The following is a 14,381-nucleotide window of genomic DNA, read 5'->3' on the forward strand; positions in this document are numbered from 1 at the left end:
TTCTAATCATGGTCCTCATCATGGAGAGATTTCATCACTGAAAGCTTTTGAAACACCATTAAGTGGAAACATTTCTTAAGTATCAGTTGTGGAGCTTGTTTACCTGTAAAAATTCTAAATTAATAAAGTTATCTGATACATTATATCTACATGACCTTCAAAATCCTTCAACTAGAACATTTTATTCGTATCGAAGGAATGATTCTCAAAAGAAATGGTGACTAACTGCCCAACAGAAGGCCACAAACATGGTTGGTTTACATGTTTTTCTCTTTTTCATGTCAATTCACCATCTGTTTATTTAACTCGTGCAGATTTTTGTGAAACTGATTTCACTAAATTCTGATCAGCCTCACTGTAAAAAAAAAAGAAGTAAGTTTTTAATTTGTTAGTTTGTTGGACAAAGACACATCTGTACATCACCACAATCACCTGATTTTAAATCCGACAAATTAATATATAACCTTTCAACTTTAACTCAAGGAGTTTTACAAAGAAAATTGCCTTAACATTTTAGAAATTACAGTTATTTTTATACAGAGCTCTCCATTTGCAGAGGCTTAAAAACAGTTGGAGAATTGGCTGATGAGCAGTTTCATGACCCGGTGAAGCCATGACAAAGAATTTGTATAGTTTTTCACTGTAATTCTAAATGTGAGGACCAAAGAGATGACAGTGCAAGTGAAGTTCATCATTAGGTTGAAAAACCCCAATAACATTTTCAGACAGACAGCAGAAACTTTTCGAGTGACCAAATCAACAGTGTGGTTCATCCTGAAAAAGGAGAAATGCACTGGTCAGCTGATCAGACAGAGCTTCACCGTGCAAAAGGATAATGACCAAAAACAAACTGCAAAAGCAATCAAAGAGTTTCTCAAAGCAATGGGATATTTCTCAATGGCCAAGCCGAGATCTCAGTCCAACAGAGTGACGTTTTCAGTTCCTGAAGAGGCAGAGAGAGACTCACAAACAAGCAAACTGAAAGTCTGGCAGAGAATCTCAAGGGAGGAAACAGAGCATTTGGTGACTTCCATGGATTTTAATTTTCAGAAAGTCATTGACTGCAAATTATTTTTCATCTAAGTATTAAAAACAATCCTTACGTTTAAAATTATCTTAGTTTATCTAGTTAATGCTCAGCCTCTGAAAATGGAGAACTGCAAATAAAAATGTCTGTAATTCCTGAACATTCAATTCCAAATTTGTGTTAAGATCCTTGAATTAAAGATGAACGTCTGCACTTCAATCACATCTTGATTGTTTGATGTAAACCCCACTGCAGTGGTGCACACAGGCAAAACTTCACAAACAGCTCGAGATTATGTTTGCACTGATTATTTAGCAATCTAATCTTCAGTGTTATTCTCTGTCTGCGAAAGCATCATCTGTAATAGCACTTTTAAGACCATAGTTATCTCCACCAATGTGCGGCTTTATGGGCCATGACGGTAAATTAAATTTGCAGTTATCTTTGATATTATGCGAGGAACACTGTGTTCCAGCGTAAGCAGGAAAAAACAAGAACAGCCCTCTCAGGGGAGTGATCCTCCAGGAGCCGTAATAACGAATCCGGATGCAGCAGTGAGAGACGTGACTCAATTATTTTATAATTAAAAGGCGACTTCCTAAAATGGTTTTCAACAAAGTCCTTTTCCTCTGTCTCCCACACAAGTGTCTGAAATTGTTTATGAAATAATGACATCAAATAAATCCAATGTGAGGATAAAAGGGTCATCAAGCCTTTAATTGGTGCCAACTCCAACTTCAATCAGGACACAGAACAAAAAAAAATCTCCACTGATGGACTGAAACATCAGTTTAGTGCCTTATAAAATTCCCTATCCTTTTTCAGTTTGGCATAAGATAAATGTTTTTGTGAATTCATGGATAAATGCCTCCAACTGAGAAAAAGTTGATTAATTTCTTCATCGGAGAGGATGCCATGATGCAGAAAGAGGGAAGCTGTGCCTGAAAATGGATAAAAGGAAGCTTTATGACGCATGACGGTACGTTATCAGGCTTTGTCAACAGATAAAGCTTCTGATAAACTCGTGACTGTTGAGGCTCTGATGAAATAACATATTTGCAGTAGTGAAACCTGTCTAAGCACATCCTGCTCAAAGTCCGCGGTACTTCAGGCTTTAAAGAATTTCCAGTATCTCAATCACATTTAGTTTCTGTCTTTCTTGATGTCATTCTCAGTAACAATGGTTACAGCTTCTCCGTTCTTCCTCTGAGACTCACCTGAGCTCGGTTATACTGAACGTGGAGCTTCTCTAAAGCAGCTGCAGACTCTGGTTCCACGATTTGCTCGCCTGCTTTTGTGTGACAAGCACAAGAGAGCATGAACTCCCTGACTGTATATATATTTTTGAAAGTCTGTAGCAGGGTTTTCTGACTTTTGCTGCCATTATTGGTTGCTCTCACTTTCCTTAAAAGCACTTTCCCAGTAACTACCAGTGAAATGCTTCCTCACAGCATGAAGCTACCACCCCTGATGGTGTGCCTGCTCTCTTCTAAATGAAGCACTTTGAATTACAATGGAAAAGTGTTCTTCAGACTTCATTATATCAACATTTTTAATGTGGTATTTTGCTGCCTTTGCCCTGGGTACAAATACGCTTGCTCTCGCTGACTGGCTACTTATCGTCACATCAGGGCTCCGATTCTCTGACCAGCATCCCTGTCACTGAAATCAAGAGGATGAAAAGCTGCTGCTGAAAAAAAAAAACCTTTCCACTTCCTACCAAACACCAAGGAAACTCTTCACAAGTTTTTTCCTGTTTTGAAGATAACTTCCTGTGTCCCTTCTGTCAAGTCTAACACACCTTCGAAAAGAGGTATCATCATCATGAAGTTCTGGGAATCCATAAATCAGACCTAGCTGAGCTCATCTAAGCAAGATCTGTTATTCCTGGTTTAGAAACGCAGGTTTTATTGAACATTAGACCACTTCAACTTGAGTGAAACAAAACTGTCAAGCAAGGTGTGGCTACAAGGTGGATTTGGGTAAATTTAAGTTTTATTGGATTGTATTACTGCCTCTCAGAATATTCCTATGCAAACCAGTGAAGTTCCTGACAAATTAAAAAACGTGTGATTAAATTCAGTCCCTTCAAGGTTTCAACGTTTTGATTTTTAAGTGAAATCCTGGACCTTTTTGAATGCTTCTCGTTTGCGTTGGTTAAAAAGCTTTTTTAATGTATTTTTTTGCCCTTTGAACTATAAAAATTAAATTTCACTTTCACAGCAAAAAAGGATATTGATTTCATGACACAGGTTACACATGCTCACTAAATTGGACAATGAAAAATTGGAGAAATGTTGCCTGTTGCACTGGTCTCTTAAACATGAGTGAGTTTACTATACCTTGTTGAATCTAAGCCACAGGCAGTTCTGAAGGTAAAAAGAGGTCATGTGGACATCTCTCGAGTAGACATGATTAAAACACATTTAAATGGAGGTAGACAGTAAAGGCATTAGGTGTGTCTAATGATCCGTTCACATTCAGGTAGTTTAAGTGTATGCCATTGTGTCTGCAGCTGTTGTGTTTTTTTAGCTTTAACATTTGTTGCTTCTGTGTGTGTCAGATCAAAGTGCCTTAATGGACTGAAACAGCCAAGCAGCCACACGTCTGCCGCAGTAATTATCTACCTTTGCAAACACCTGTGACCCATTACACAAAATGGATATTCTGGCTTCATAAAATAGAGAAGGTAAGTGCAATCCAGATGCAGCACCGATTTGACTTAGGTGGGGGTGGGAAAAAAACCAGATGTTCTTCTCTCCTTTCGTCACTGAGGTCATTTCTGCCATAGACCTTATAACAGCATTCATTCATAAAGCAGCGATACACAATTAGAGAGAATCTGAACATTACTAAAGTGTTGAAATGTGGACCTCAGAGGTGTAAAATCACAGCAAACACAATTAGTCACACACTATCCCAGCACAGCACAGCTTAGTCCAGGTTCTCTCAAATGCTGATCTCCACTAAGCAACACTGTATACAGATTGTTCCACAGATTTTTTGGTGTTTATTGTCAAAACATATACAAACTGTATGAAACAAACAAACAAACTGAGAGCACAGTACTTTTATCCTGAGTTATAAATATTTTCCTAAAAATATACAGCATGATTATGAATCAAAACTGAAATTTCCCTCAACTCAAAGTAGATACTTGTTATTCATATTTTCTAAATGCTTGCTTGCTTTCTCCTTTTCATTATCTACTGAACTAAAGAGTCTTTAGAGACAAGGTCTCCAGGGATGAGATCTGGAGCACATGGCTATGAATAAAGCTTCAATATGGTGCAGCTATCTTACAAACCTGATTAAAACTATATTTGTCATGAAGCGTTCCAGATCTCATCTCATTATCCCACCTGCAACAGCCCTGCTCTCCAACTAAAGCAAAACACCTCCTTGCCCGAGATGCCCCATACTGTGGCAGGAGGAACTTTTACATCCTCTCTGTAACTCAAGAGTTCGTTCAGGCTCGAGCTGCATCAGTTTCACATCGCCGCTTAACATGACAGCAAGGGGAGTGTCAGAAATCTCTGATTAAAAAACCCACTACAGCACTAGAAAAGTCTTTGTTCCAGATGAGAAGAAGCTCTGACCTCCGTGAAACAGCTCAAATCACCTTCAGCTGTGAGGTTCTGTTGTGGAGGGGTTTGTGGCGTGCTTTTCAGAAAGAGCACCTGAGGCTATTTCTCTTCATTTATCTCCACTGGGAGGTCCGCTCTCTCCCTCTTTACTGAAACTGTCTCCTCCTTAACGCTTCCATCGTCCGTTAGCTGTGAAGCTTCTCTTTTCCTCTCCTCCTTAACAAAGTTCTTTTCCACCTTTTCCTTCGCAGTAACTCCACGCGGTGGTTTGACATCGGCGGTGGTCTCAGTGGTAGCTGTGGAGCTCTCGCAGACAGTTGGTCCATCCCACTTTGGGATTTCCAGTCCCAGCAGCTCCATCAGCTGTTTCATGACGTCGTCCACATAACTATGGATACGCAGGTGTGCATGCTTGTCCTGCACTCACAGAAAATTGCAGCCATTGAGGTAATGGTTGATAATAATCAGTGTTTTTTTCAGCATTTACACACATCACTCAACACTTCAAAGGTAAATAATTACACGTGCATGCGTTTGTATGTGTTGGTGTTGCATACATGACACTCACGTGTTTGGTCGGCTGCAGGTTGACAATAACCAGTTTGCCACCCTTGCGCTTGGTGAGGAGTGGGAGGTCTCCACTGGGTTTGATCTGCAGGGACGTGCCCAGAGTCAGAGCCAGGTCCGCTCGTCTAAAGAGGACGACGCCACACACAAACCAGTTTTTCATCATTCGTACATAATTGATGCAATCTATATATCTAATAGATGATCTTACAGTGTTAAATTACATTATTCATTTATTTAGGTGTCATTTCTTGCAGTGGCACCACCTGACTTTTACTTTATGCTCTCCCTGTGCCGGGGCTAATTCTCTCCAACTACTCCAGATTCCTCCCACAGTCCACAGACATGCAGTTAGTGGGGTTAGGTTACTGGTGATTCTAAATGGGCCATAAGTGTGAATATGAGTGTGAATAGTTGTCTGTATCTCCGTGTCAGCCTTGCAAACTGTCCAGGGTGTACCCCAGCTCGCAGCTGGGATAGGCTCCAGCTGTCCCGCAACCCCGAATTGGATAACCAGAAGAAGACGGATGGCTGAAAACCGCTCCACAGTTTTTACTTTAAATTTATTATCATTTGAACAGCATTTTTAGTCGTCCAAATCTGTTCATTCAACAGGCAGCTAAGGCACCTGACATCGTTAAAGAATATATATTTGAATGCAATGAAAATCTATTCAAATAAAAAAAAAGTTTATAGAATAAACTCCACAATGTCATAAAATGAATGAACAGAAACTATACACCTCGATAAAAACCTCAATGTCACATCTTTGGCCCGTGTATATATACGTTTGTATCAGTCAGTAAAAAGGCAGTTAAAGCTCATTTATCCTGGCTGAAACTGAATGAATGGCAAGGTCAGCTTCAAGGCACTTTCTATGTCAGCCAGTCAAGGTACAGCGCGTGAGTTACTCTTCAGACTACAGCTTTTGCAATTTGATTCTATAACATACTTGTGCTGTTTGTTGTTATAAATAGCAAATTAGCTTCTGCATTATGGTCCGAAAAATGTCTTCTTCTTTTTTTTTTTTTAAAGCCACACTGAGGGTTTCCAGTGAGCGTTCACTATGAATTCTAATCAGTTTGTTCTAACTTTGAAGAAATCCGCTCAAGGCTGTCAAGAGATATTGTGTTCATATGTGAGAAACACACAGTCCCTCCCTCTGGCCTCGGCTGTTACAGTCACAAAGGCAAAAATGGCAAACAAATAAATAAAACAGATACTAAAACAGATACTTAGTGTATGCAGCTCCAATCCTAAACCACAAAGAAAAGAAAATAAACACAACTAAAGCCAGAAATCAAATTTCAGTATATACAGTCTGATCACACGTAACACGCAACACTTCCAGCTGTGCAATGAACACAAGCTGAACTCCTGCACTGTGCTGTTCCCTGCTCGCTTGAGCTCAGACAAATTTGGTCGTTTTCATCTTCAAACCGGTGCAACGGACGGATTCCCAGGTCTGTGCCCGGACAAATCCACTGCATGAACTGCAGCTAAACCTCACATTGATTACAGCTCGGTAATTTTTCACCTTTTTCCGCTGCCATGAACACATAATTCAGAGTTCAATGGTCGGAGCTCCAAATCTCCCCTTTGTACTTTAGTTAGTAATAATACATCCATTACAAACGGCGCATCAAGGTGACACATAAGCAATAAGAGGGTTTTTTTTTGTTGCAGATGGAAAGAATGCAAATGTTCACACTCCAGAGGAAAATGGGGACATCAAAGCGCACTGCAATGCATATATAATCCCTAAAAAGGTTTTCAAATAAGGTCTTCTTTGCATGTCAGGAGCAATAGCAGAGCCACAGAAAGCAAATCATCAAACAGTTTCCACATTTTTCAGTTCACAGGATGTGTTTGAACTACTGCTTGTGCTTTATATTGAGAAAAAAAACCCAGACATGTCAGAGGAACTCTGACAGAAAAGAGCATACATTTTCTGTTTCCGCCTTATCAAAGCAGATGGTTAAACAAAGAACATCTACAATATAATGTAAAAAAAAGGAGTTCAAACTACTGCACCTCTCACCTGCTTGCGTCATCTGCTTTGTTCAGGTCTCTGTCAGGAAGAGCATCCTCCCAGTCAAGTATAGTGCTGATCAGCTTCCCTCTTTAGTATTAAGGAAACACAAAGGAAATAATAAATCAACAATGACTCACTTTTCGAGTCTTTAAAATGCACAAGCCTACGCATGTGTCACCTGCAGGCTCTGAGCCCCCTGGATCGTACCACCTCACAGTAGCGTCCTGTCGGTTTCAGGCCCATCACACCGATCACCTTTTCTCGGACGTACTGCCTGGAAAACCAACAAGAATTCCATTTAATTCTCAGTGCGTCCACAGCAGCTTTACATGAATTACAAGAAAGAAGATCAAGCTGCTCCCAAGGCATCAAAGCAAGGTCTAATTTTACACAAAGCCTGGCACTCAGTGGCTACTTCAAACCACACATATTTTAGACCTAAACGGTGGATTTTCCAAAAAGGTTCTCTAAAGATTTCAGGGATTTAACCACATCATGAAACTCTCGCAGACCTGTTTAAACATGCATTAATTCTCAAGCCCCTTTTTTTCCACCTAATCCCGGAGGTAATCTAACAACTTTGAAAGTCACTGGAACAAAGTAAAGTCACTGCAATGTTACTGAAAGCATTTGGAGATAATGAGTGTGGATTAAGCTGCTGCGGTCCTGCTCTTTCCAGATTCATTTCACATTAGGATCCCTTACATGTGCAGGGGGATCCACTCCTTACATTTACGTCTTTGAGTGTTGCCAGTTTTTGTTTTTACCTGCTGGAAGTGGAAACCAGCATGGGGTTTCTACTGCTGCGGGGCATCTGCTTCAGGGCTCTTCTGAGCAACTATCTGTGTACTTATGGAACTCCTCTGAATACATAAAGAGGAATACTACCACGGCATGTTTTGATCAACACATTACCCATGTAGATTGTGTGCAAATTCCAGGAGGGAGATGATAGAAAGTCCATTGTGACCGTAGGAAATGTAAGGTGCAGGACTCCTTGGATACGTGCATTCTTAAGCAGTAAACATAAACAGATCCTCTTATTTGCATGCTTTACGCACTATGTGGCAGCCTCGTGCTTTGCTGCTGGTACTGCCAAACAAGCGCCTAATGAAATGTGAATTCAATGTAAGACGAGCTGTTTTTATATCAAAATGTAACTTTTTGTGTTTGTGTGCATGCACATACCTGCCACACTTCTCACACTCCTCCACAAACATGTTCCCATGAAGCTCTGATAACAAATCCCTGACAGAGAGAGGCAGATGATATTCGTGTTATTCACCGTCACCAACGCAGATATAACTTTTTGGTGCCAGAACTGAAACTAAATAACCACCAATGTTATAAAATACTTTTTAAAGTAGGTTCGTTAACTGAGGTTTCACTGCCTCTACACCCATATGAACCTGAGCGACATCCTGGCTTCAACTCTTCCGGGAAGGCTTTCCACGAGGTTTAGGAGTGTTTATTTTTTTGGCATTTTTCCCAAAGTGCATTTGTGAGGTCAGACACTGATGTTGGAAGAGAAGGCCTGGCTTGCAGTCTCCGCTCTAATTCATCCAAGGGTGTCCTATTGGTTTGACGTCAGGACTCTGTGTAGGTGGGTCAAGTTCTTCCACACCAAACTCGCTCATGTGGCCCCCCCCCACACCATGATGCATGCTGGGTGCTGTTTTTTATGCACCTGTGGCAATGGATTAAGTGATTTGAATGGCTGAGTAAATGCTTCTGCCAATATAGTGTAATAAAAACCTGTGAATATTTCAGCCAAATACCACCGATTCATGGCCTGTTACCGTACATAACATCCAACAAAGGCTATTTCGACCCAGGAAAAACCCTGTAATGTGAGGACACTACAGCTCAACTTTTTCTCTGTCCTTCAACTTGGACTCTTATAAATATTCTGAGCACTCATATTAGTTTCTGAGCATCACCTGACACCTGTGCCGATTAGGCCCAACTGGTTTCCTTCGCCAGCTTAATTATTTCCTCAGAGAACCACAGTTACGCTTCCTGGTCTCATTTAAAAAACCCGACCGAGGGTGGAGGAAGGCTTAGAAAAAAAAAAAAACGAAAAAAAAAAAAAAAACGGCTTCCAGGGAAAGCAAGCCTTCCAATATGCATAAAGGCTGGATGTATGTGCTGAATTAAAAATAGGACTCCTGGCCTTGGGTTAGTCCAACATGGCTGTGTAACCCAGACTCAGACCAAACATTTTCCATTGCACTGAAAATTATTTCAAGCTATTCACCGCAGCTGTTATCACACAGCAGCAGCTTCAAAATTTACACAATGAGTCACATGTGGGAATGAATTGATATGATTGGGGGAAAACAACAGTAATGTGGTTGCTGCATGCATTTCATAAACAAGTCAGGCTGAAAGCTAAAGAGCTACTTTACACCTCCTCCATTCATTCTGCTTCAGCTCCAAAGCATTCATCGTGAAAGTTAGTGATATTCTTAAGATCTGACATATACTGTATAGTCGCATATAGAGAATAGCAATGTCTCTACGATTTAAATTACCTGGGGAAGCCTGATCGCACATGCAGGCCATCCACATTCTGGCTGATGAGATATTTGAGGTACCCTGCCCTCTGCAGTCCCAGGAGAGCCATGTGAGTGAAGCTTGGGCGAGCATCTTCAAATGTAGTATCAAAATGAGGTGACTCACCCTTTTCTTCAAGAGTCCACACACCCTTGGGACCCCTGAAAGAAAATAAAGATTAGAAATACATGGAGTGAGCATAAATGGGACTGGACAGGTTGTAATATAGTGGACTAGAGGCTTTACATCAGGTGTGTGTAACAATAAACCCATGGGAAAGGTTTCTGTAGAGAAGCTCTATAGAATATCTGTATGAAATTGACATTATTGTTAGTCCAAGACCAATAAAACCACTGCAAATATATATAAAGTAAGAAAAAAAATCAGAGCGATCATTTTAAACAACAACAAAAATAAATCCTCACAGTCTAATGTGAGAGGAAAACTTTTGTTGACTATGTGGATGATGTTCAATGTGAAACTGTTCCGTTTCTGCTCCTGTGATTATCTGTCAGTTGTGGATGTCTGAATGGTTGGATGAACACAGTGGTACACTCGCTGCTGGAGCTGTCTAACACCGTGACAGTTGCCAAGTTACTCTGAGGGCATGCAACTTATCATTAAGCATCAGACGATAGAGCGCATCCTACAAATCCAAAAATACAACCACATGTCTCATCTTTTGCTCTCAGCTTGGACTTTAAAAACCCCGTCTTTCAGCCGACCGGCTCAAAGCCTCATCGGCAGTGAGGGAGTGATGCGTGCATCGCATACAACACCCTAATCACCCCGTGAACGATGCTGCGCGACATTAGAGCCACTGAGTCTGTGAAGCTGTTACATTTACATATTATGGTGTCAGTAACAGTAACTTAATGAGCTGAATTTCTTCTGATCTGGAGTACGTGTGTTTATGTGTGTCTGAGCAGCAGAGGGAACACAGTTTGCATTTGTGAGCTTTATGTGTATGTTTTAATCTTGGCTCTAATGATAAACCCTCCAAGGTCAACTCCACCTGGCTGACAGGCGAAGCAATGAAATATTAATTTGCCTTCACATCCGAGTATTTATGCGTTTGTGTGAATTCACATAATCTATAGTACAACTGAATGTCTACAATGAAGAGCTCTATCCGCTCCACATCTCTGCATTCGGGAGGCAAACATTTGCCACAGTACCAAAGACAATCTAAGTAGACAATAGAAGTATTTTCCATTACATTTTCAGTGTGTGTTACACAGTGCTAGACCTTATGTGAAGTAAGCAAGCACCACCCTCCTCTGCTCAAATCACGGTACTACAAGAGAAACAGGAGAATAAGCCGAGAGGTGCTTGTTACATCTCCCAAAATACCAAAAAGATATCAGAAATGCTCAGCTCACAGTGAATAGATTGATTCTTATATAGCGCTTTCTATTCTCCCAACATGCCTCATTTACACAAGCACTTTTTTTCCCCTATGCTTAAGCGCTTACTTACATTGGAGACCAATTTGGGGTTAGGATCTTGCCAAAGAATATTTGGCATGCAGACTGGAGCGGCCAGGGATCGAACCACCAACCTACTAATTGGTAGATGACCTTCTCTATCTCCTGACCTCTCCGACTTTCAAGAACAAGGTTCAAAGACAATCAAATATTGTCGTAGTCCTGACTTAATTGGACTCAACACAGGAAACCTCACCCGGCCCAGACATGGAAGGGATTGACAGCTTGATAGCTATTTCTGGATCCTGTGGGTGGTGGTGCATGGCTGTTCTTAGTTGGTGGAGCTCATTGACTGCACAACACAGCTTTTCTGCACACAGTAACAATTTCTGTAGCTATGATATTTGATGATGCTAATATGTGCTAATCATAAGAGAACAATTAAACAAATTAAAAACAAACAAACAATCAGAATCATTCATTTGTGCTGCCTATTAAATTTCATGACTTCACTCTTTAAGGTCAATTAAAGTATAAAATTTCCATCTGAAAACTATTCAGTGACAAAACCGTGAAGCAACACTGGCCAACTTCGGGCTCAAAGGATAAAACACACTTGGAAGATTTTATCATTAAGCAACAGTGAGGTTTTACTGCCAGTTTTAATCACTGCTGATCAAAACTCTAAATTAACAGCATTATAATAATCGGAATGAATCGGTAACACTGACTTTTTTTAAACTGATAAAATTTCTTAACTGCAACTCAGATTTCATAAAATCAAAACAATCAGATGCTACATCTATTTTAATTAACAACTAGGCGGCATCTTCTGTGGATACTGCATCTATCACAATGGCATAGATTCACAGTAGAAGAGTCTTGGTGGAAAAACATCTGAAAAACATCTGGTGCGTCATTAAAATCAAAGCATGTGACTCCAAATTTTTTGATTTGCTCTGCTGCCATTAAATTCAAAATTAGCTAATATTTTACGTAAAGTAGTAAAATGTCTGAATTTAAACACTTTAACTGTTTCCTGTTCTGCTGTGAAAAAAATGTGGGTTTATGAGATTTGCAAATAATTAGACTGTTTTTATTCACATTTTACTCAGTGTCCCAACTGTATCATCTGCCAAGGTGATGATGGTGATGATTTTGACCTGCTGTAAGAAAAGAACTTCCCAAATCTGAGATAAATTAAGTATGTCTTGTGTTTTCTTTTCTTAAGATTTGGGCTCCAGAAAACAAACATAATATTTGTTTTTGTTGGAACTGTATTTCCTTCTTTGCACTTCTAAAAGAAAATGTAACTTGGCCTAGAGGTGCACAATCTATGCAAAAAACTGCACGTCAACATAAAAAAAAACAAAAAACACATTTGTTCTTGTCTCACCTGAAGTCGGGGATACCTGCCGAGGTGCTGATCCCAGCTCCCGAGTGGACAACCAAGTACTGAGATTCTTTAATCAGCTGAGCTAGAGTTTCCACCTTGGCCTTCAGCTCCTCAGGATTATCAAAGTGCTGCAGCAGAAGAGAAAAATGCGACTTCAAGAGCTGACCGAGAGAGCCACATTCAAATCAGATTACAATGAATAAGTCTGTTTGACAAAAGGTACAAGCACACAGCTATAACACAGTTTATTACAGCTCAGCACTGATTTAAAAGAAACACTGACAGTTTTGAAGTGCTGGTACTTGTGACTCCTCTAACCCCCTCCCCTTGTAGCTTTCAGATCTATACGTGTGTGCTGAAGATAGTATCAGTATACGATCTGTGCACTTCCTAATAAAATACGTATAACTAATGTGATATCACTCGTGGATTATTATCCGATGCTTGGAGACAAACAGAAGCTCTTCGTGTTACTCTCGGATGTTGCCGTTTTTAAAGACCAAGCTCTCCAAACGTACTATGCGACAAACGTCCGCGGCTAACCTGCTAGCTACCTGCTCTTAAAGCTTCAATTACCTCAGGAAGTCCGCAGACACCTTTGTTTGCGTACGGCGTGAGTCCAGCTGCATAATTCACAGACATGGCTGCAGACGGTAGTGTACTTTTGTTTTTTTCTTTAATAAAATTAGTCGTGTTTTGTTCGGGCGGCGAAAATTTACCAGGCGATAGTTATGATGACGACATCAAAAAGCGACTGGGTGATGCTGCATTCAAGGACTTTGGGAAATTAAGACTTCACCTCTGTGTTCAGAAGACGTTCCACATTGAACCTCCAAGTTGTTACATATATACCAACGAATGCTAAAGGTCTCTTAATAAATTAAAGTTAATAAACAAAATGATGAATATCTTAAGAAATAAACAAATTTTTTTGTAATAAATTATCTTGAGTTAACATTATTATTTGAAAATCATTTTAATAGCACTACATTGTGAATGAAGACTGTTTTATGGATACAATTCCCCGTCACTTTATTAGGCGCGCCACAGAGCTCCTTAATGGAAAGATCTAAGCAGCCAATTATATGGCAGTAGCTCAGTCCATTTATTTGTGCAGACATGGTCAAGACAACCTCCTGAAGTTCAAACTGAGGATCAGAATGAGAAAGAAAAGTGATTTAGGGACTCTGAACGTAACAGTTGTTTGTTCCAGATGAGCTGGTCTACTGGGATTTTACCCCACAACCATCTCTACAGTTTATAAAGTACAGTCAGAAAAAGAGAAAATATCAAGTGAGGCAACAGTAACTAACTTAAAAAAAAAAAAAAAAAAGCAATGTGAATGCAGAAAATGTGAAGATTTTGCCTGAAATGCTTAAAAATATTTGAAATATTCAAAGCAGTTTCTGATTGGTGTTAGCTTGTGTGCCTGCTTGTTTCTATACCACTCAGTCTGCTTATATCACTGTCTTTTACAGTCATGTCTAAATCTGCTGAGTTTGATTCCCACCAATCAGGTGAATAGATGAAAGTTACAAAAAAGAAAAGCATAAGCATACGTCTCCAGAAAAAGTTTTGGTACTATAACTGTTTCTGTAGCACAAAGTACACAGAAGTGCACAAAATAAGAATAACATAATAAACTAGAAATAAATAAAACTATATCTTCACATTGAGAGCTGCTGCACACAGCTTGTGAAGCAAACGGTACAGTTTATTGTGAAATCAGTGGATAATAATGGAAATAACATGACAGTCAGACCCACATGCTCCAACATGAAACCTG

At 39.9% G+C, this 14,381-nt stretch overlaps 1 protein-coding gene across 1 annotated transcript; it reads right to left on the minus strand.

Moving 5' to 3' along the window:
* Window positions 1–4,017: 4,017 nt before the first annotated feature.
* Window positions 4,018–13,420, minus strand: sirt6 (sirtuin 6). Its single transcript, XM_040021967.1, has 8 exons — window positions 13,172–13,420; window positions 12,596–12,723; window positions 9,751–9,933; window positions 8,405–8,464; window positions 7,395–7,490; window positions 7,223–7,303; window positions 5,183–5,306; window positions 4,018–5,031 (listed from the first exon to the last, which is right to left on the minus strand). Exons 1-8 carry the CDS (start codon window positions 13,235–13,237, stop codon window positions 4,714–4,716), a joined length of 1,056 nt encoding a protein of 351 aa, XP_039877901.1. The 5' UTR covers window positions 13,238–13,420; the 3' UTR covers window positions 4,018–4,713.
* Window positions 13,421–14,381: the final 961 nt, after the last annotated feature.

The sequence above is a fragment of the Simochromis diagramma genome, unplaced genomic scaffold (assembly GCF_900408965.1).
Source record: "Simochromis diagramma unplaced genomic scaffold, fSimDia1.1 OVJJ01000205.1, whole genome shotgun sequence".
Taxonomy (NCBI): domain Eukaryota; kingdom Metazoa; phylum Chordata; class Actinopteri; order Cichliformes; family Cichlidae; genus Simochromis; species Simochromis diagramma.

What these genes read in the sequence shown, in the direction of transcription:
- sirt6 (XM_040021967.1), bottom strand. Translation starts at nt 13,237, where the DNA reads ATGTCTGTGAATTATGCAGCTGGACTCACGCCGTACGCAAACAAAGGT. An exon ending in GTGTCTGCGGACTTCCTGAG is followed by an intron (nt 12,724 to 13,171) that starts GTAATTGAAGCT and finishes CTTCTGCTGCAG; the next exon opens with CACTTTGATAATCCTGAGGA. An exon ending in AAAGCAGATGACGCAAGCAG is followed by an intron (nt 5,307 to 7,222) that starts GTGAGAGGTGCA and finishes CGTCCTCTTTAG; the next exon opens with ACGAGCGGACCTGGCTCTGA.